This window comes from Schistocerca gregaria, chromosome 2, assembly GCF_023897955.1.
Source record: "Schistocerca gregaria isolate iqSchGreg1 chromosome 2, iqSchGreg1.2, whole genome shotgun sequence".
In the NCBI taxonomy this organism is placed as follows: Eukaryota; Metazoa; Arthropoda; class Insecta; order Orthoptera; family Acrididae; genus Schistocerca; species Schistocerca gregaria.
This window is the reverse complement of record NC_064921.1, coordinates 224875874-224899434: the sequence shown is the minus strand read 5'-3', so window position 1 is coordinate 224899434 and position 23561 is coordinate 224875874. Positions and strand designations below refer to the sequence as shown.

Genomic DNA, 23561 nt, shown 5'->3' with positions numbered 1-23561 from the left:
GAGGTGGACTTGTGGCAAAGCGAGCCCGCGTGCTACTCAGGACTTCAGTATAAAATTAATAGGACCTACAATGCCGGAGCCGCAAAATACCTTATCAATCCAGAAATTTGTAGCAAGCCGTCGGTAAGCAGCTTTCTGATGATGAAGGCCTAGACTTTAGGTGTGCATTAACTCTGTTTCAAGCCCTAGCGTCGAAGGTTGTCCGAGAATTCTGAATTATGCCGAACAAAGGTGCGACTAAGTCGCAAGACCGTCCGACTCCGACGAAGATCGGATCCCGAATACCTGCGCCCGAACAACGCAAGAGTGAAGCCAGCATTGCTCAACTCCCTACCATCATCAAAAAGCGCGAATCAGCATTCAGTTCTGATTCCCAAATTTCCCCTCACTGTCTCAGATCACTATTCGCGCCAATAGCGACCTTTGGCTCCAATTTCGAGCAGGCCTGAGTTTAAGTTGACCAATCACGCCTCTGCTATTCAGCCGAAGGCACAGAAATTGCCGTTTGAACGGCTATGCAAACAACATGCCTATACCACTGGCCGTCTGGCGCCAGACAGTCGCACCCAGCAGGGCACAGTCCACAAGTGTTCTGAGAATCAAGAGGACACTGCAGTCAATTGTGGCAGGAGTCTTCGTTTCAGACTCACCGGAATGGTAAACACATAAACTGCAGCGACACTCAGATGTCTCGCAGGTCGTTACGCACTGCATAAAATAGGCGAAACTCGACTGACGGCAGTCGTTCCGCCAGGCGCTTAAGCCCATTGTACGACCCTCTCAGTATTCAGAGATATGTAGCCCCCAACCGGAAGCGCAATGTGCCGCGTCCTCCGTTGCTCGCCTCACACAGGCCACCCAAGGAAGTAACCCAACATGCATAGCAATCAAGTGAAAAGTATTTTGAGCTCTCAGTACTAATACTCTCATCACAATAACCATATTCGGTCTGATACCACCGTGCAATATCATAGAACATCAATAAAATTGATGAAATTAAGAGGTGACATGCATAGCAATCAAGTGAAAAGTATTTTGAGCTCTCAGTACTAATACTCTCATCACAATAACCATATTCGGTCTGATACCACCGTGCAATATCATAGAACATCAATAAAATTGATGAAATTAAGAGGTGACATGCAAAAGATGGCATGGAAGCTCTCACCCTGTTCTGACCCATCCTCAGATACCCGGTTTGACCCAACAGCGACTTGATGACTTGAAAATGGAGTCACCAGCTGCAGGAGTATGAAAAGAACGTCGAAATATGCAATTAAATATACGTAATCAAGATATGCACTTACCTCTATCTTTAGACAATGTTATACTGCTTCAGACTCATTAAACAAACAGAACAAAATTGAAAAATTTACAGCTTAATACTTTAAAAATTCAAAAAAAAGTAAGAAAACGTGCTTCTCTGCTGATGTTGTTCTCTCCAACTGCATGAAATGGCTGCCGCTATTAGTACCAGTGTTCAACCGCTAGACAGAAGCACCCGTCACAAAATTTGCGAGGTACCCGGTTCGACCCTCCTACCCAGTTTTTTTTCGGTTCTCCGCTACACGAGCTCATGTGATTACATCTGCAAGCACCGAGATGGACGAAGTAGCTCAGATAACGACCGCCTATCGCGCGCGATTGCTTTATTGTGTTAGCATTTGTAGAATTTTTACCAGGTGTAAGCAAATAGCTTTCTCTCGCTATCTATACTTCAGTGAAAAAGATAAATATTTTCTTCCTGTGTGTGACAGACTGCATTAAACAAGATATTGCCGCTACATTCCACTTTAGAGACATTCAGTAGCAATTTCAGAATTATTCTGACTGTAGAGATCTAGGTTTTCTAATATTATGCAAAGCGCATGCTGAGTTGGAATAGTCGCCGTCTTCTTTACTACTTTCACACCGCAGACACTAATGATACTTGGTAGGAATCCAGTCTAACATCAATTCCCGTACACATATTTCAAATTGCGAGTGTTTGTAGTTATTGGCACACAGAATTATTACCAATGTATAAAAACAAACAAAAAACATGACAATGCATTTTTTCTATGCGTTATTGGAGGATTAATTGTACTGGCTGATAGCAAGAATGTGAGTTATAGTACACGCTGCCAACTCATCCACTGAAACGAACGCTTTAATAACGTAAATTTGCCTTGTTTTGACATTCTAAGTAGAGTTTGAATACGTAGATAATGAAAGAATAAACATGGGAATAAAACTTTTAATCTAACATGGGAGGTAAATACACCCAAATGTCAATTTAAAACATGAGAGTTTTGATACAAATTATAGTGATAACGAATGCAGGTTCCACACACGTTATCATTGGCTCCTTACAGGAATAATTAATGCCAACAGAAATAAAAAACATTTTTATTTTATATTTTGCGTTGTAACTTCTTCCTATTGGTGAAAAAAGAAATCTGACTCGCTGTTTGTTTCCTCCATAATTTGCAACCGGTCACAGTTGTCGAAGTTTCACCATTTCACCGCTGACGGCAGAATACGAAAGAGTGAGTCCCTAGAAGCACTAGAGACTCTGCTCGCACACAAATAGCCTCTCCGCGTTGCAACTGACGTCGTTGATGGTTCCGTCGTTGTAAATAGTCCCACAGTCCTCGCCTTCTGGAGAATCGGGGAGCTCTACGTTATTAGGCTCACCTTTTTTCCAGTTTACGTGGCCACTCGATCTCAAAGGATGACCTGGAGCACAGAAAATAATCACTTCATTCATGTACAATGTACTATGTGGTTAAATGTTAAAATTGAGCAGTCAGGAAAAAAACTCTTATGTCTGGTTATAACAACACAACTCTGTGGATGATCATACAGTCTGTTTGAAGAAGAACTACCTAGTTTTAATGTGTCCTAGAATCTGTACAAAGTGTCTGTGGTGTTTGATTCATCATCTCTCCAAGTTTGGCTCCACTGCAGTTGGCAGGCCTGCTTGACCTTGACATGGAACCAGTTCTGTTTCTTTCCACTGTTCCTTCAGTCCAGTCCAGGCTTGCGTGCAGTGCAGTGCAAAGCAACTCAGCAACAATGTGTACGTTGAGTCTACAATTCATCTCAGTGGAACAGTTAATCGTCATAACTGCAGAATTTGGGGGGGGGGGGGGGGGCAGAGCATCCACATCAAGTTATTCTGCATCATCTCTCCCAAAGTTAATATCTGGTGCTGTTTGGTGGAAGATCATGTGATTGGTCCTTTAATTTTTGTAGAAAAAACAGTGAACAGGGACGTTTACTGTGACATGTTGACAGAGAATGTCTTTCCCTAAATGGTCTATATTGAGGTGGAAAAGGGGCTTGTGTTTTCCCAACAAGATGGCACCTCGCCTCATTACAGTAACCATGTGTGTGCAGCTATTGACACTCGCTTTCCAGGAAGGTGGATAGGCAGGCCTGACCCAATACCTCTTCCACGACGGAGCCCAGACTTAACCCCACTGGACTTTTTCTTTTGCGTCCATACAAAAAATGTTGTGTACAGTGAAAAGGTCAGAGACATCAATCATTTACAGGAAAGAAACGGCCGTTGGGACAGTTACACATGAAATTTGGTAAATACGTGGCGAGAACTGGAATATCCTCTCAATGTGTGCAGGGCAACAAATGGATCCCAGGTTGAAGTCTACTAACATTTAAAAAAAACTTGAAGGAATACTCTTTCATGATACTCACTGACGAATTTTTTCATTAACTTCCCCATTAAATTTATACTTAAAACTAGAGAGTTCTTTTACAAACATCCTGTAATGTTCTACGTGTTTTACGAAGTTTGTTTTATTAGTTCTGCTGAATATTATTCTTGTAAATATGTTGTCAAGTTACAAAGGCCATTTGTTACTTAAGAAAGAGAATACGCATGGAGTGTTGACATTTTGTAATTAGACACGGTGGTCCAGTCAGGGAAAAGGTATTGTCAATAAGTATAATAAAGTGTAAATGCATTATCGTTGAACGTGCGAGCGCGCCAAGAAAGTAGCAGTTCGGAGTCACAAGGAGACCGTTGTTGTCGTTGGTTGTGTGTATTCGTCGGTGTGGCTATGCAAAAGTGCGGAGATAAAAAGTCTGTTTCCGAGGCGCAGAGCAGCGAAAACTGAAATGGTTGTTGTGGCGGATGTTTAATATGGACAAGCTATGTGCATGGCATTTATTGGGCACAGTACAAATGCAGCAAGAGTAATTCACATAACGTCAAGTGTGGGCCCTTGTTATTGGCTAATGTATGGCAAGAAGATCAACCTGTGTCCCATTTTACCGCTAAATGATGCAGCTCGACAATTCAAAATCATGAAGTGAAGTAACATCTAGACTTTTTATAACTAAAATTGTAATAGGCTGGCCAGCATAGTCGGAAGTTTATTGCTTAAATAACATTGTTTTCTTGCATATTGTCATGTAAATAGTTTTCCTTAGTCCTTAGCCAAGTATAATGCATCGCATCCCTTTGTACGAACCGAGATAATCAGAAAATGAACTGAAAATGAAGTGAACATTAATTTATTAGATTATCGAAACGTAATTTTTCCAGCTTTTTGACAATTATGTAATAATGTAATCTTGGGCTGCAGTACGAATAACGTTACAATAGAATAATGCAAAAGCCAGTATTAATTGATTTGCTAAAAATAGAGGAATTTTCCCCATAAAAAATTGATAGCATGGACACTGAATTTCACTGTCAAAGCACAGTCTCTAATTTATAGCTTGCGGCATAATTTATAACTTTTATTGCAGAGAAATATGGAGTAACTGCTAGGTAAATGGCAGTCCTTACCAATGAGTAAATTCAAATAATCTTTCTGCTTGCTACAGTTACGACAGTGAGTATTATGGTGAGTAAAATTAAAATTTTCTGTCCACATCCAGTAAACAATCTGATTTAATTCAGCCTAGAAAATTAATATATGTTGTATGTTTTTGCTATTTGATTATTATTTGTCTACTGTGACATGTGTGGCGTGAAGTACTCTAAATATTGCATTAGGTAATGTTCCTACGTCATGACGCCAATAACTGTTCTTACATAACATTCCTTACGAGTACAAAGTTCAGTTTCAGTTTAATTGTTCTCGTTCCAGTGAGGAACTGGAGATCTTTGGTTATTTTTTATTAATGACATTCTTTGAGAACTTTTTCCCAAATTTTCCACTAACTATGTTAATTAAAAATTAGTTTACTCCATAAAAATATATAAAGTTAACCGAACTTTGCTTGTAATCGTAATTCCTGAAGTACTGAGCAGTGGCGATTCGTTTATAACTTCATCAGCTTCAGTCGATGTCGCATTGTTCTTTGGAGTAGATGCCTTTTCCCCAAAGATGAAATGAAATGAAATGTCGCCCAGCTAGGACCTCTCGCCCGGTAGACCATTCGCCTGGTGCAAATCTCTGTCCCAGCCCAGAATCGAACCCGGGCCCCTTTGCATAATATTCCGTCGCACTGATCACTCAGCTACCGGGGCGCACACAGTGTGGTAATGTGCAGCTGGATAGGTGAAATCCTCTGGATTCAGTATGCTGCCGCATGATAGGACAGTGTAGGTGTGAGTATTCTGATTGTACCAAAACTACTGTCAAGTGCTTTTTGTGGTGTACCAAATGCAATTTGACATTTTGATTTTGAATCTACGAATACAGCCAGTACATTGTTGGTGTCCTAGTAATAAGTTATGGGGTCTTATGCTTGTCTGCATTTTCATAGCCATTCCTCCAACACCAACCTCAAACAAAATCTTTGTCGGTCCATTATGGTCGGAGGACATCGGCTGGTATATAGTTTTCGATTCAAAAAACTTCACCAAAAGCCGCATATTTCGCTTTATTTTATTTTATATCTCAAATGCTACCAGTTTCGGCAGGTCAATATTGACATCTTGAGGCCCCTGCATAACAAGGGGTATACCTGTGGTGATATAAGGGTATACATTTCAAGTTTACAAATGACAGGTATTCATAATAGCTCTTAAACTTGAAAATAATGGAAATAATAACTTAAAGTCCTTTCTGTGTGTACATCCAGCGCAAATATGCTGAAACATTTGTATATATTGGTAATAGCATTAAACCAAACCTCTCTTTATATGTAGGACAATAGATAAAAACATGTGTACACATTTGTTATTCATAAAACTATTTTACGTGACAGATGTACTATGGATCATGTAAAATCATTAAAATGATCAGCACTAGACAGCATACATTCAAGAGCTCCATACAAACAAAACACTTCATTCTTTTAAATAATGATAAGGGACCTCCTAGTGTATATGAGACCCAATAATTCATTTAAAGTAAAATGTGACATAATAATATATGAATTACAATAGTTCGCATATTTACAGCCTAGGCAATATCACAGATGGTAAGACAAGTAGTTGTCACAGTATCAAAAACAACTTAACACAAAACCCAATGAAAATCAACATGTTAAGGGAAAATAGCATGCATAGCGAACAGCACGATTAACTACAATTATTTATTCTTTTATTTTATTTACCTTCTATTCCTATCCGTATCCACATACCTTATCGCTACATAACTTGTTAGTCTTAGTATTTAGATGGTTTCTCATCTACAGATAGGTCAAGTTAGGAATGCTTTATCCTCCCAGTGATATCTTCATGGACTCGCCCTGCTTAAGGAGGATTGGCTTTCTTAGTTATTTAGTTCACTGTGGTAATGCCAACCTGTTCTGAGATATAAATTAAACCAATCATATATTTTACTGCGAGTTACTGTAAAACTTAGGCCACCAGTTATTTTTCAATATCTGTAGTGTTCGCTATGCATGCTATTTTCACATTTAGAAACCAGATTTGTTCTGAATCACCTAAATTAAGTCGACTACAGTCACTTACCATTGCCTGTTAATGTTCACCTCATACTCTGTTTTCAAAAAGCTACCCATTTCACCCAACTGCTCCTTCACGTCCTTTGCTGTGTGTGAGATAATGACAGTAACATTGGGAAAGGTCAGAACTGTAATTCCCTCTCCAAATATTTCCTTACTTGCCCTTATTGCTTGCTCAAAGTGCATGTTGTGTTCCATTAGGGAAAATGCTATAACCTTGACTCACTCTTTCTCCACCGTTGATGAGGTTGACGACCTTCGACTCTTATAACTGCAGTCTGATTTGTGTGCAAGTTGCAAACAACCTGTTATCATTGGTGCCTTCAGAATTTCAAAGAATGTATTTCTATCAACATTGTCAAAAGCTGTCCCTAAATCTACAAACGCTGTAATCGTGATCTCCCTGACGTCGGTTAAGCCCAGTATTTTTTTTCATTTTTATGTAAATAATTCGTGTCAATATATTGCAAGTGTTATACAGCGGAAATGTATTACGGACGAATGTAGCGTGTTTTCAGTGTCCTCTCTAACCAGTCAAAAGCCAAAGCAAGACAGGCCAGTATTCCGTGTCGCAATCAAAACGATAAAGAGGCAGAAAGCTGACATTGTGGAAAGCAGAACAAAACCGCAAAAAATTGCCTCACTTTGCGCTAGTGAGACGCCCAAGTTGTAAACTCAATAGCATGACCTCAGCAAAGAGAAGATGTCATTCATTCTAACAGCACAGTTTGATTTAGCAAGAAAAATGTGGTGTCACAAGAACTCTGATATAGTGGAAAGGAAACAATCAGAAGCCCAGAAAGCCATTCTCGTGAAATAGAGGGATGGTCAAGACTAGTGGTGAACTCAGAAAAGTAGTCCACATTTGGTCGTCGCAAGGTAGGCATATTGTCATTGCCTCAGACGAGCAGTAATACACAGGCTTCCAAGACTTGGCATCTTTTCGTTGCAGTATACCAGCTACTAGGCCGAGCCTGTGATATGCTGCTAGCATTCGCCAAGATGGCTTCGGTCTTCGAAACTGCTACCTATTTGGTCTGCTGCTCTCATTATGTTAATTGAGGCTGATGAGGGGAGAAAGGAAAGGGAAGGGAAGGAACTAATAATATCAGCTGCATCGAAACAGACACCAAGCACTCATATCATTGATTCACCTCGATGGGCAATGAATCCACCAACTGCAGTGCAGGTGCACAATTAAGTTCGATTTCCTGTGGGAATCTCAAAGTAGTGAGCATGGAGTATGTGGATGGGGACTGCGAATACCTGGTGCTGGTTGAGAATGAGGGTCTGCTGGGGAGGGAGGCGACTCTGACCAATGCATTACATACTAAGTCCGGAAGGTGCAGTGGTTGACGCAACTGCCAACTAAGGAGAATGTCCCGGGTTCGAGTCACGACATGGCACAGATTTTCACTCATCGCTGCTGATTCCACATGATGTCCCGAGGCAGCTGATACCATTAGTTCCTTCCCTTTCTCTTCCTTTCTCACCGCTCCAGCCTCAATTTGCATAACATGTATCACAGCTGCAGATTCCGTGTGGTGTCTGTTCTCACAGAAATCTAGGAAAGAACAGACACTACACATTCATACTCCTCTCGCACTCGCTTGCTGTGAGTTGTCGAACTCACAACCACTGATGAGAGGACTAGGAGAATTCTGCCTGAAGCCTCTTGAGCCACAATGTTGGTGTTTGCCACACAGACCATTTGTCGCATTACATGGAAATGAATGAGATAGATGTAACAGTGGAAAATTGAAGAACGGAAATGCAACGGGAACAGACAATATGAATGCCGAATTGCTTAAATACGGAGGTCTTTAACTGAAGGAGCGCATGCTTCCTCTCATTAACCTGCATTGGACAACGGTTAAGGTACCGTAGAGTAGAATATGGCCAAAACATTCTCGATATTCAAGAAAGACAACAGAAGCGACGCAAATAATTACAGAGGAACTGAATTTGTTAATATAGGCTACAGAATTTGTATCAGTATCATAAATAACAAACTGTGCCATACTGGTGATACAGTTTTAGTAGAAAAAGAGAATGGTTCTAGGAAAGGACGATCCTGCACTGATGGTATTTTTATTAAAAAACAATGGGTAGAGAAAAAGAAAAAAAAATTAGATTACAGATACCACATAGCATTTTTGGATTATGCAAAAGCTGTGGCAGATTATGGAAACAAGAGTCTTACCATCTAATTACAGCTGCTAAAGCAAAGATGTTAAAATTATAATCGAAAATGAAGATAACTTGCCTCTACAGTTAACAACAACACAGGGAATTATGTGGACTGTCTGCAATTCTACTAAACTTCTGCATGAACGACCTGGTCAGAGCTTGGAAACAAAGCATAACCTATGGCATTAAAATAATCGGAGAGAAATATTTTAATATCCTAACGGATGAACAACGTCCGAATGGTTCAAATGGCTCTGAGCATTATTAGACTTAACATCTGAGGTCATCAGTCCCCTAGAACTTAGAACTCCTTAAACCTAGCTAACGTAAGGACATCACACACACCCATGCCCGAGGCGGGATTCGAACCTGTGACTGTAGCGGTCACGCGGTTCCGAACTGGAGCGCCTAGAACCGCTCTGCCCCCGAGACCGGCCCAACGTCCGAATACTGCGTCATGAAGGAAGTGGCCGACCTAGAGATACGCCATAACTAGCGGATCGACAATCGTCAGGGAAATACTCATAGCCCACGATTTATCATTATTACCGATCCAACGTGCAACAGATGCTTGAGTGTCCACAGTGGCCGTTAGTAGGTAGCTCACAGAAACGGGGCTGAGATCATGGCGCCCCTTGCACCACTTCTTTGCACCAACACCCCTATTACAGTGGTATCGGACAAATTTGGCCTGTAATCTCACTGACTGGCGTAGTCCTGTCTTCGATGAAGAGTTCCACTTCGAACTGAGCCCCAATGACCAGCGAAGAAATTTCTGGAGACATCCCAGGTAGCGGTGGAACAAAACCTGACTCGCCCACCATACGATCCGAAAACAGGGGTTGTGGTCTGATGTGTCGCTTCATTTCATAGCAGGAGCCCATTTGGTTCTCATACACTGCATCTTTACAGCGGAGCGTTACGTCGACGACATTCTACGCTCCATTTTGTTATTCTTCATGTCAGGCCATCCTGGGATTACATTTCAGTAAGATAATGCCCACATACACAGAGGTTATACTGCTTATGTTCGTGCTTGCCAAACAATACTTCGGACTGCAAGGTCATCGCATCTTTCGCTAATTGAGAAAGAATAGATCGTAATGTGCGGTGTCATTCAGCCAGCTCGAGATTTTGACGACCTAAGGCGCCGAATGGTCAGAATTCTTCACGATATCCCTCAGTAGGACATCCAACAACTCTGTCAATGAATGGAAAGCCGAATAACCGCTTGCATAAGGGCCACGGATGGACCAACTCGTTACCTGATATCGATTTCCGTCCCATTCGGATAAATCCTTCGTTGTGTGTCACTTTTTTTTGTCTTAGCTTGTTAAGGGGAATAATTCGATCTGTTGCGGAGCTCACGAGTTAATTATCATCGAAATTATCCAATCAGACTGTTGCACGTGCGAGTTCAAGCAGCCCGCCAGAGGTGTTGCCAGGGGCCCTGTTCTGTATCGTTCATATCGATCGGTGTAGTTGGGTTGATTCGATAGTGACGTCATTTTCGGTTCTTTATCGAAATATCGTATTCAGTAAGCTTCTGAGACCTGTTATCGAACGGTCCCCCCCAATTGTACCGATAGGTTTTGGATTTCGGTATGGCCCTGTCGATCGGTGAGCTATGGTTTATGAGCACCTATAATTTGTTATTTTAAACATATGTAGCGGTTTTAGCTTTGGATTTAGTGATTCTGTTACTAAAGAAACTCCAGAGGACGCATCCAGTTGGAAAGTTAGTTCATAACAGACTATTTTCCTTTGTTAGAAATATGGTTGGGTTAGTTTGTTACTGTGAATAATTACATCCAAAAAGAAAACGTTTTCGGTCAATATTCTCTCAAAATACGTGTTATTTTAGTGCAAATAAGTGTTTAAAGATCATTAAATAGCAAGAAATCGGCTCTGCTTACGTATATTACATGAGTGTGAACTGACGTTACTAGTGACTTTGTGTACTTTTACCCACAAATGGTTTAGTTAGTGACTATCGAAACGTGTTTACAACTCTCAAGTAGCAATGGAAAGAAATTATGTGAAGCCTGATATTAGAAACCTTCCAAACTATTACGCATTTCTGACTTACGTAGCATCGTTTGGCAACGGTGAGCCTACGTTCCTTCACAATAGTAGACGAATTCAGCCATGCGTATCTGTTGTCTAGCATAGGGAAGTGGATGGCGCGCGGGACTGCTACATGTAATGACATGGGTTCGCGCACGGATGAATGCAAATTGTTTTTTTCCTCTCCATATATGCAACACGTTCTGGGACATTGTTATAGTTGTTAGTTAATATTTTTCTGTAATATTACTTACATGTAAGAGCGCACTTTCTCAGTAATGTTTTAGTGATTTCTGTGTGTTTAAAATACGAAATATGGAACTGTTGGAGATGAAATCGCTGTGAGTGAAACAACCGACAGTGACCTTTATATTTTTTCTTGTCAGAAATAATTCACTATATTTTTCCGAATATGTAGCGATTTCAGAGTATGCGGTTAGACAGAAATAATAAGAGCACAACTTAAATTACTAGGAATGTAACTAGCAGGAGTCATCTTCATAATCTTGCTTGTCATAAGTTTTTATCTGCAATCGACTCTTCAACAACAGTAAACAGATATGAAAGATCTCCGCCGTAATATTTTTAGACTGTAGCACCATATACGGAACATTTTCATTCTTGAGATGCATGTTATAAACTTCGGTGAACTGCAGGAGGTCTCGAAAACCGGTTTTTTTCAGTTTTGTCTTTAAGACCGAAATCTTTGACGTATCATATAGGGAAATAGGCTACTTAATTATTTGGATCTCTAGGAGCGAGTTATAACCACATTCTTTTTATCTTCTTATTCTTTGAAACTTCAATCAATTTTTCGGGTGTTTTTATAGATGTATCAGTGCAATGTGGTACTACACACTATTCCTAACGCATTTTCCGAAAAGTAAAATCCAAAACACGATGTCAGTGTGAATGAGAATAAGATGACGTAATGCGGAATATACAACAATGTGCAGAATATAGTCAAAAACACTAACGTTGTTATGCATGCATGGAAACATGCTGTCAGGGAAACTGTAAAAATTTCTATGCATTTCAGCTGAGAATCATTTTCGTCCGACATTTCCGCTGGTATTTTAGCAACACTTCGTACCCCCAAAACCCAAGTTCGATACTGCGAAGAATAGTGCGCCTGTGTCATCTGCTAGCCGCGTTTTGTTCGTGGCACTGTGAGAGCTACAGTGCGCATGCGCGGATCTGCGGCCGCTTGCTTTTGATTGGCTTGCGCGACGCGAACCGACAACAGCGCTTCGGTTCTCTAGACCCGAACGCTATCGCTACCGAAATGCATAATGAATAAAGATGGGACTCTAATTCGAGTACTAGACTGGTCAGTGCTCTTGAGTACCTAAACGATCGGCACAGTGGCCGAAAAATACAGAATAGGCACCCAGATGTGTTCTTCGTTTGATTTCGTAAAACCGAACAACTGGGCCATACTGGAAATGGGAAGGCAACAAGGGTAGAAAGTGAACCAAAAGCTCAGCAGTCTCGTGCACTATCATCTGCGCCACAGGTTCCCAACATGGGGGTAATTAACCATGAGGGGTAAAACGAGAATTTCTGAGGGACAAATAAACCCTGAGGGGAAAAACGAGAATTTGTGAGGGACAAATAAGAAGTGTTCAACTGAGTTTCGGCCATGAAACTAAATCCTTAAAAACCATGTCTGTTATTTCTAATTGTGAGACTGTAATTGTGATTAGATAAGTTACTAAAAATCCCTTTTTCTAAATACTAGCATTAACACGTAGCACAATGTGGAGGGGATTAAGGCTTGTGGAACGAATTTATGAACAAAATTTTACTCATTGAGTCCATTCACAACATACATAAATCTTACAATGCATTTCAGACAGTAAAATGTAAACTTATACACCACAGCATAATATTAATACGTGAACAAGAAAATTAAAATACCAATTTTAATATTAATGACACAAGCAGGACAATGAGACTTAAATAATTTGAAAGATATTGTGACACAGAAGTGTACCAAAAAAAATGTGTTTAGTTTCCTTTTAAGAGCGATAAAGGGAAGCAGATGGTTTCGTATTCATAACTCTGTCATGCATTAAAATTTCCAATACGTGAGCATCGAAAATTTAGGTACTACCAACTTCTGCCCTGCATAATGATCACTTGCTACTATAGAAATGATACCCGAAACGACGTTTCGTGAAATCGTATTCTAGGGACATTCATGTTCACATGGTTCATTTGCATTAACACACACATACAGGGCAGCCGCAACTCAACAGCAACTGGGTCGATTTTATTTATTTATTTATTTATTTAACCTGATCAGATTAGGGCCACCAGGCCCTCTCTTACATCGGACCAGTGTTCCACACATGCAGCATTTCACACATCAGAGTTACATCATGACCATAGTTTAAATGAGAATATTAGCTTACTCTAGTGACAATATGAATAAAGAGTAGTGACTAAGACCTAATAAAGTAAATGCGGCAGTATTTTTACAACAGGTGCTATACATACAGATTATGATAAAAGCAATAATAATAACAGTAAAAAAATCAAAAAATAATGACAAACATGAGAAGGATTTGCAATAGTAATGAAGGTTTGTGCAGATGTGTGTAAAGTAGATGTTTACTAGTTTAGCGTGTTTTGGGGAATGGAGATTTAAGGAGGGGGAAAGAGGGAAGTCATGAGGTGAAGTGCATTCATATACAGAGGAAGGCATTACTGTTGCTTAAGTAGATACGTCATTAACTGTTTTTTGAAGCTGGACATGCTTTTAAGTTCTCTAACACAACGAGGGAGGTTATTCCAGAGTCGGATTCCCGCTACTGTAAAGGACTTGGAGAAGGTGACTGAGCGATGCAGTGGAACGGAGACGATTTTATTATAATGGGAATTTGTGTTTCTGTCATGTTGTTCCGACATGAGCGTTAGGGACGAGGAGAGATATGAGGGACGGTTTACATTTATAAGGTAGTAGATGAGACAGAGTGTATGGAAATCTCTGCGTTTGTCTGCACGCAGCCAGGACAATTTTGCATATGCTGGTGAAATGTGATCAAAAAGTTGAACGTCACAAATATATCGGACACAGGCATTCATGACCAGTTCTAGACGTCGGGAATTTTCCTGAGAGAGGTCTTGTAGGATAATATCGCTGTAGTCAATGACTGGGAGTATAAGCGTTTGTACTAATTTCTTTTTCAGATCGAAAGGGAAGAGTTGTTTTATATTTTTGTAGGACATGAAGGGATGCTGATGCTTTTTTGCACACTGCAGATACGTGCTCTGTCCAATTTAGATTTTCATCTATTATTAGTCCCAAACTCTTTGCTGAGGGAGAGAAGTTAATATTTGTTCCATTTAGGATAAGAGGTGGTACGGATTCCCGATGTTTTGGGCTAATGAGCTTAGAGTGACCAACAAGTACCGCTTGGGTTTTAGATGGGTTTAGTTTTAGACCTATGTCCTGTGCCCATTTTGACAGTGCATCGAGGTCAGTATTGAAATTTTCAATAGCTTTCTTGAGATTGCTTGGTTTCGTACTTAGATACAACTGAAGGTCATCAGCATACATATGGTATTTGCAATAGGTCAGAACCGATGACACATCGTTGACATACAGAGAGAAGAGTATAGGACCTAATACTGAGCCTTGGGGAACGCCTGACACTACCTGCCGCCATTGTGATTTTGTATTCCCAGATAGGACGTGTTGACGACGAGACGTCATGTATGAGCGAAACCATTGCAGTGCACTTCGTGAGAAATTTAGGCCGCTAAGTTTGGCCAGTAAGATGTCGAAGTCGACAGTATCAAATGCTTTTGATGGTGCTATCTGCAGTGAAAATCAGAATGTTGTTAACGAAGTCTGTAAATTACGTTATATTTAGGCGTCGTTATTTTACTTACTTCTCTGTATGTGTAGCTTTGCGGTCATTTGCCGCCTTTACCAGAAAATGTTGAGTAAGGTCCTGATATTTAATTTCTTCTTTTTGAACAATTACGACTTCCACGTTCACTTATTATATGGAAACAGTATTTATGCCTAGAAGGAGAAAGTTGAAGGGTTGGACTGAAAGATAAAGAGCCATAGAAATTTTTTGTGTAGATGAAGTAACAGGAATAATGTCGGCAGTGATAATTATAATGCTATTGTTATTTTCAAAGATATATTTAAATGTTCACTCAATGTAATTGTAAACAATTTTTACGGTTATAAATGTGGCTCGATGAATTTACAGTGCGGTATTTTGTACAGCGAAACAATTCACATCTGAGGTTACTTTAAGCGATACAGTGTCATTCCAATTGTGTTGTCATAAGTTAAAAGTTAATTTGCCACTGTTGAAACAAATTTATTTTTCAACTCACTTTATCAAAGACTCACTTGAAATGCTCCAAAAGTTAAAGACAAATCAAAGAATTATTTCAATATTCGTAACTACAATGCAGCATTTTTTATGGTCTGTTCTAAGCCTAAAAATGCAGAAGTAGTTTTACATGCAGTATATCATATTCAAGCTACGCAAGAATTATTTTATCATTGATCAGGTCCAGTGACTTCCAGTACTATCGTTCTCCATGTTACGGCCAGTTATATTATTTCGACATTGACACTCTTCATTCACCCTTTCTTAGTCTTTCTTCATAGCGTTCATGTAAGAACTAAAGTTTTGCATGTGTTCAGGTGAGAACTAAGAATTCACGTGAATAAATTTCAGTTTGTTAAGCAAAGATATTGAACGAACGGTACTCGACAAACACAATACGTCGAATTTCGACCACAGGTGGTATTTCTTTTTCTTTTGGGGGGAGGGGGGGTACTCAGTCTTCTGACTGGTTTGATGGGGCCCGTCTCTAATTCTTCTCCTGTGGCAGCCTCATCATATCAGAGTAGTGCTTGCATCCCACGTTCTCAATTATTTGTGGATGTATTCCAATCTCTGCTTTCTTCTACAGTTATTGCCCTCTACAGTTACCTCTAGTACCATGGAATTCGTTCCTTGCTGTCTTAACAGTTGTCCTAACATCCTGTACCTTCTCCTTATCAGTGTTTTCCACATGTTCCTTTATTCTCCGTTTCTGCACAGAACCTCCTCATTCTTTTCCTTATCAGTCCACTTAATTTTCAACATTATCTGTAACACTCAGGATAAGAATGTCATCAGCAAGTATTATCATTGATATCATTTCACCTTGAATTTCAATTTCACTCCTGAACCTTTGTTTTTATTTCCATCATTGCTTCTTCGACGTCTATATTGAACAGTAGAGGTGAAAGACTACATCCCTGCCTTACATTGTTTTTAATCCGAACACTTCGTTTGTGGTCACGCACTCTTATTATTCCCTCTTGGGTCTTATTCATATTGTATATTACCCATCTGTCCCTGTAGCTTAACCTTATTTCGGACATATTGCACCATTTTACGTTGCCGAACGACAAATCCTATGAATATGTCATGATTTTCCTTTAGTCTTGCTTCCATTATCAACCGTAACGTCAAAATTGCCTCTCTGGTGTCTTTACCTTTCCTAAAACGAAACTGATCGTCTTATAACACATCATCAGTTTACTTTTATATTCTTCTGTATATTAATCTCGGAAGTAACTTGGATGCATGAACTATTAAGCTGATTGTGTGATAATTCTCGCATTGTTGGCTCCTTCAGAAGTCGAAATTGTGTGGATAATAATTTTCTGAAAGTCAAATAGTATGTCGTGAGACATACATTTTGCGCACCGACGTGAATAGTCGATTTGTTACCAATTCCCAGAATGGTTTTAGAAATTCTGATGGAATGTTAGGTCCCTTCTGCCTTATTGATCTAAAGTACTCGAAAGCTCTTTTTAATACTGATTCTAATACTGGATACCCTATAGCTTCTAAATAGACTAATCAATCTTTGTTGACTTGTGTTTCTGTATTCCTAAATTTCCGTGAACATTTTTGTACTTCCTTCTATCCTACATTAACTGGAGTACGTCTGTTACCCATAGTTCCTTCACAGTTATCATCTTGGTACCATTGTTTTTCTGTCTAAGGGGATACAAGTATACTAAAATATATCATTAAAATGCCGTGTCTGAGTTGTATACATTTCCACCAGAAATTGCTTCATTATTTACTTCACAACACAAATCAAATTAATTGGCACTGCAACGCAACAGTAACTATGTAATGGCTACTCACTGCTGTAGGGCCTGCACTGTATTATTATTATTTCTTTCCTTTCTCAGACGTTATGTCTGGTTAAAAATGCAAAGTTATACAGACGTTGATCAAGCGTGACATCCTTTTAACTGTACGGTATATGTTACATTGCATTTAGGAACTTTCGGGTAAATGAAGATGTATCAATAATTACATATACACTCCTGGAAATGGAAAAAAGAACACATTGACACCGGTGTGTCAGACTCACCATACTTGCTCCGGACACTGCGATACGGCAGTACAAGCAATGATCACACGCACGGCACAGCGGACACACCAGGAACCGCGGTGTTGGCCGTCGAATGGCGCTAGCTGCGCAGCATTTGTGCACCGCCGCCGTCAGTGTCAGCCAGTTTGCCGTGGCATACGGAGCTCCATCGCAGTCTTTAACACTGGTAGCATGCCGCGACAGCGTGGACGTGAACCGTGTGTGCAGTTGACGGACTTTGAGCGAGGGCGTATAGTGGGCATGCGGGAGGCCGGGTGGACGTCCCGCCGAATTGCTCAACACGTGGGGCGTGAGGTCACCACAGTACATCGATGTTGTCGCCAGTGGTCGGCGGAAGGTGCACGTGCCTGTCGACCTGGGACCGGACCGCAGCGACGCACGGATGCACGCCAAGACCGTAGGATCCTACGCAGTGCCGTAGGGGACCGCACCGCCACTTCCCAGCAAATTAGGGACACTGTTCCTCCTGGGGTATCGGCTAGGACCATTCGCAACCGTCTCCATGAAGCTGGGCTTCGGTCCCGCACACCGTTAGTCCGTCTTCCGCTCACGCCCCAACATCGTGCAGCCCGCCTCCAGTGGTGTCGCGACAGGCATGAATGGCGGGACGAATGGAGACGTCTTCAGCGATGAGAGTCGCTTCTGCCTTGGTGCCAATGATGGTCGTATGCGTGTTTGGCGCCGTGCAGGTGAGCGCCACAGTCAGGACTGCATACGACCGAGGCACACAGGGCCAACACCCGGCATCATGGTGTGGGGAGCGATCTCCTACACTGGCCGTACACCTCTGGTGATCGTCGAGGGGACACTGAATAGTACACGGTACATCCAAACCGTCATCGAACCCATCGTTCTACCATTCCTAGACCGGCAAGGGAACTTGCTGTTCCAACAGGACAATGCACGTCCGCATGTATCCCGTGCCACCCAACGTGCTCTAGAAGGTGTAAGTCAACTACCCTGGCCAGCAAGATCTTCGGGTCTGTCCCCCATTGAGCATGTTTGGGACTGGATGAAGCGTCGTCTCACGCGGTCTGCACGTCCAGCACGAACGCTGATCCAACTGAGGCGCCAGGTGGAAATGGCATAGCAAGCCGTTCCACAGGACTACATCCAGCATGTCTACGATCGTCTCCATGGGAGAATAGCAGCCTGCATTGCTGCGAAAGGTGGATATACACTGTACTAGTGCCGACATTGTGCATGCTCTGTTGCCTGTGTCTATGTGCCTGTGGTTCTGTCAGTGTGATCATGTGATGTATCTGACCCCAGGAATGTGTCAATAAAGTTTCCCCTTCCTGGGACAATGAATTCAAGGTGTTCTTATTTCAATTTCCAGGAGTGTATATATATACGTTTAGATGTAGCTGTATTTCGTTGATGTACTGGTGGATATTGTGTGGTATGACTCCTGTAGTTGATAGTATAATTGGTATAATGTCAACTTTATCCTGATGCTACAAGTCCTTGACTTCCTCAGCCAGTTGGATGGATTTTTCAATTTTTTCTCCTGTTTTCCTCTGTATATTTGTCGTATTGGGTATGGATATTTGTTGTTAATTTCTTCTTTTTATTGTTATGTGGTGTTGTTTTCTCTGTTATATATTCGTTCTGTTCCAGTATAATTTGTATTCATCATTCTCCAGTACATTTTGTGGTGCATTCTTGTATGTGGGAACGTGTTTTTTATTAGTTTATGTTGTATGGCAAGTTGTTGATGTATTATTTTTGCTACATTGTCATGTCTTCTGGTGTATTCTGTATTTGCTAGTATTGCACATCCACTTGTGATGTGATCTACTGTTTCTATTTGTTGTTTGCAAAGTCTACATTTATCTGTTGTGATATTGGGATCTTTAATAATATGCTTGCTATAATATCTGGTGTTTATTGTTTGATCCTGTATTTCAATAATGAATCATTCCATCTCACTGTATATATTGCCTTTTCTCAGCCATGTGTTGGATGCATCTTGATCGATGAGTTCCTGTGTTCGATGATACAGGTGCTTGCCATGTAGTGTTTTCTTTCTCCAATTTACTTTCTTTGTATCTGTTGATGTTATGTGATCTAAAGGGTTGTACAAATGGTTATGAAATTATAATGGTGTAGACGATGTATTTATATGAGTGATTGCTTTGTGTATTTTGCTAGTTTCTGCTCGTTCTATAAAGAATTTTGTTAAATTGTCCACCTGTCCATAATGTAGGTTTTTTATGTCGATAAATCCCCTTCCTCCTTCCTTTCTGCTTAATGTGAATCTTTATGTTGCTGAATGCATGTGATGTATTCTATATTTGTGGCATTGTGATCTTGTAACTGTACTGAGTGCTTCTAGTTCTTTGTTACTCCATTTTACTGCTCCAAATGAATAGGTCAGTATTGGTATAGCATAAGTATTTATAGTTTTTCTTTTGTTTCTTGCTGTCAATTCTGTTTTCAGTGTTTTTGTTAGTCTTTTTCTATATTTTTCTTTTAGTTCTTCTTTAATATTTGTATTATCTATTCCTATTTTTTGCCTGTATCGTAGATATTTATAGGCATCTGTTTTTTCCATCGCTTCTATGCAGTCGCTGTGGTTATCCAATAAGTAATCTTCTTGTTTCTGTTTGTATTCACCATACATGTCTGTTCTGTTGCGCCGGGTTTGACCATATGTTGCTCCAGTAGTGTCCCATGTCAGTTATGTTTGGTGGATTGTCTGTTTTAAAGTGTGTGTTATCTATTGTCTGATAAAATTTCTTTTGGTTTGTGTTGAATGTTTGGTTTTGTTTCCTTCTATTTTCACTCTTTTTTTGTCTCTTCTAAGTCGTTTGGCCAATGCTTGTAATTTCTGCTACTTTTCAGCTAATTGTTCTATCGCTTCTTGTTGTGAGATTTTACCTAACCTTTTTCGTTTTTTGAGTGATATTTCATTTCTTATAAATTGTTTCAGCTGTCCAATGTCTTTTCTCAGTTTTTCTGTTCTGATCTGTAGTCTGTGTTGCGATGCTGGTTTTGAGCGTTTGTTCTGTGTTGGTTGGTTCTGATCTCTGCCTAGTGTGTATATTTAGTGTAGTGAGTGCTTCTATATAAACCAGTAGTTGTAACTCTTCCAAAGTTGTATTTTCATTTATTTTGTAGTGTATGATTGTGTTAATAGTTGTTATTGTTGTTTCGACTTGTGGGTTATTTGGGGTCTATGCAAGAATGGTCAAATGTCTGTATTTGTGTCTTTGTGTTCTATATATGTCAGCTGAAATTTTTCTTTTATATCTAACATGTGTGTCACTTTGTGTTCTATTTGTGCTTTTCTGGTGGTTGTCTTAAGATTTCGTTTTCCTCTGATTGTTTAATTGATGCGTGTTGTTCTTTGTTTGTTTGCACTGGTATGTTCGAGCCCATTACTGTATTTTCTTCTTCTTCTGATTGCACATTATTTTGTTCCAGTATTTGTTGTACTTGTTGTTTGATGTTTTCTAATTCTGGCTGGGGTATCCTGTTATTTTAGATTATTACACAGATCTGATCAGCCAGTCGTTGCACTGTTAAGAATTTTAATTCTGGGTATATGGTAATAAATGTTGTGTATACTTGTGATCTGTATGCAGCTGTGTTGGTACCAAGTTTGTTGCTTGGTAATAAGAGAACATGAGGTGTCCGCTAACTTCATCTGACCATCTCATCCTCTGTCTTTGTTTTCCTTCTAGAGTGGTTGCAGGAAGCATATCCTGCAAAACACCACTATCTGGATTTAAATCACTTTCCGTGTGGCTAGCAATGTCGTTATCATTGTGGACGGGCTTAGGGTTCAAGCGTTGATCACAACCATGACAGCGCTTGTCCGAGGCTTCATTAGTTCTCTCCTGAACCAACTGATCACACTAAAAGTGGGGTTACGCCTATTAGTGGTTTAATGTGTTCGTCACCTGGCAGAACATACCGGAGGCCTATTCTTTTACCGGGCATCCACGGGTTTTATTATTATTATTATTATTATTATTATTATTAGCGACACTCACAGCCTGAAATTGCCCAATTTCTGCCAATTCAGAAGTAAGGAGTCCAGCGATCAAGGAAGAAGTTTAGTGCACATATTTTAAATTGGTTTACTTTAAATGGGGGCGGGTGGTGGCTGAAGCAAGAGTTGGTAGAGAGCGAAGGGAGTGTTAACTTCCTTTTCCGAGATGGATTTCTAGGTAACAATTGCTATGCGCAGTAAACTATTTCATCAATCTTTAAAAAAGTGATATTAGATACTGTATAAGAAGTACCAACTGTCTCTTTCACTCATTAGTTCATACAATAATGAACATCAACAAACACTAAATATCATTTATCCTTTATCGTTTGCAATTGAACTGTTCAAAGTAAGGTTAGTTAGTGCTAATGTTGGTGGTTGATAGTGGTGATGGTATGGTAGGGAGATGGATGTACTAGCTAATATCTGACTGCACTAAGAGCTAACGCTTGAGAAAAATTGAGAACCACTGATGTACGCAATCAGAACAACTTACATTAATTTTATCTGGCAGGCCGCTTGAATTTGCTCGTAAAATGGCCTTCTTGGCTGACTTCAGAGCCAACTCGGAAACGGCGCAACGTATCGAATTTTTTTCTTAACAATAGCCTCTCAGCCCAATTTTCTGTGCAACACCCAAACGAGCTTTCTGTACTGTTTCTGACCATCCTGTCTGATGAAAGAGAAAATTAGAAGTCCTGATGTTTGGATGCTTCCTGAGGCTGTACGAACCACACCTGAAGCCACCAATAGGACGTCAACCCCTAATAATCACTCCTGCTGTGTTCGCCATACGCTTAGCTACTCCAAGTATTATTAGCAGAAGAAAGAATGCCGTGGAAGGAGAGAGTAGAAATTTGCTCAAATATTGGCCCTACTTTGGAAATTGAGTACGAAAAACTGACTAATGTCTTGTGTGAGTTTCGCTTTGCTTCATGTTAGAGTACTGACATACGAATCTTCCCAACGAGCCTCAATTTGTCACTTACATATGAGTGATACTTACCCAAGACTGTGAGGTATTGCCCTTCCTTGAACATATCGTGGAAACCGATGAAAGCATCGAATCTGTTTTTCGAGTGAGCTCTCATCACTTCCCGTATAGCATTTTCTTCCGCTTCAGAGTTCACGACGGCGAGGTGCGCTCCTTCCTTTGCGCATGTTCTCCGAGCATTTTCCCAGTTCGTTTGCAAAGTGTGCAGCTTGTAGTATCCAACATTTGGAAAGAATTTGTAGTCGGCACCAACACGGGCAGGTGGTTCTGTCCGTGATATACCAAATATTACATCAGGTCCATGAAACAACAGCGAAAATAAAGCTAAACATACATATATATAGGTGAACAACAGGCTAGAACAGTAACAGTGTGCAGTCTTGTAGGTAGGCCAGAGAATGCTGCTATCGAATAACTCTGCGATGTGGCTAATTAAATTAATATACAGTGTGATCAGAAACTGTCTGCAAAGCTTGTAAGGATGTTGCAGGGCAGGTTTCGCTGACAAGTAATTGTTAATCAAATGTTTCCATACGTTTTGCTGGTAATGAGTCAGCACTAAATTTGTTCAATCAGTCCACTGTGCGCTCAAATTCATTCAGCCCTCCGGATCAGAGTTGTAGAACTGTGGTAGGCTACAGTAGATTAGCATAAGTAAACGTAGACCTCGACGGTTTTCATAGTAGCTTTGGTCGGTTAATGTGTCCGTTCGAAGTGTTGCATACCTATTGGGCGTTAACTCATAACGCTCGCTTTCCGTGTGCATGCGATCAGTGCCTTAGTAGAGTCCCCAAGAAAGCGGAAGCGGTGAATCGTCTAAAAACTGACTGAGGATATGTAAAGAGCTGCTTAATCTATGGTACATCTTTGCTACATAGTTATCCTCCTGTTTCTTACTTTAAAATGTTTAATTCAGATTTCTTTCGAAATTTGTTGATCTCTGCCGTCAAACAGAGGGAAGTTGTGGTAAAAATTTAAAAAACGCAGATATATCATATC

The 23561-nt window shown here is 40.4% G+C and overlaps 1 protein-coding gene across 1 annotated transcript in view; it reads right to left on the bottom strand.

The window, feature by feature from the left end:
* Positions 1-2222: 2222 nt before the first annotated feature.
* LOC126336738 (hemolymph lipopolysaccharide-binding protein-like) overlaps positions 2223-23561 on the bottom strand; it is a 54103-nt gene continuing 32764 nt past the window's right edge. Inside the window, exons 4-5 of the mRNA XM_050000734.1 lie at positions 22575-22829; positions 2223-2718 (exon numbers count right to left, since the gene is read on the bottom strand). Coding sequence (XP_049856691.1) covers positions 2546-2718; positions 22575-22829 — 428 coding nt within the window. The 3' untranslated portion in view covers positions 2223-2545. The remainder of the gene's footprint in view (positions 2719-22574; positions 22830-23561) is intronic.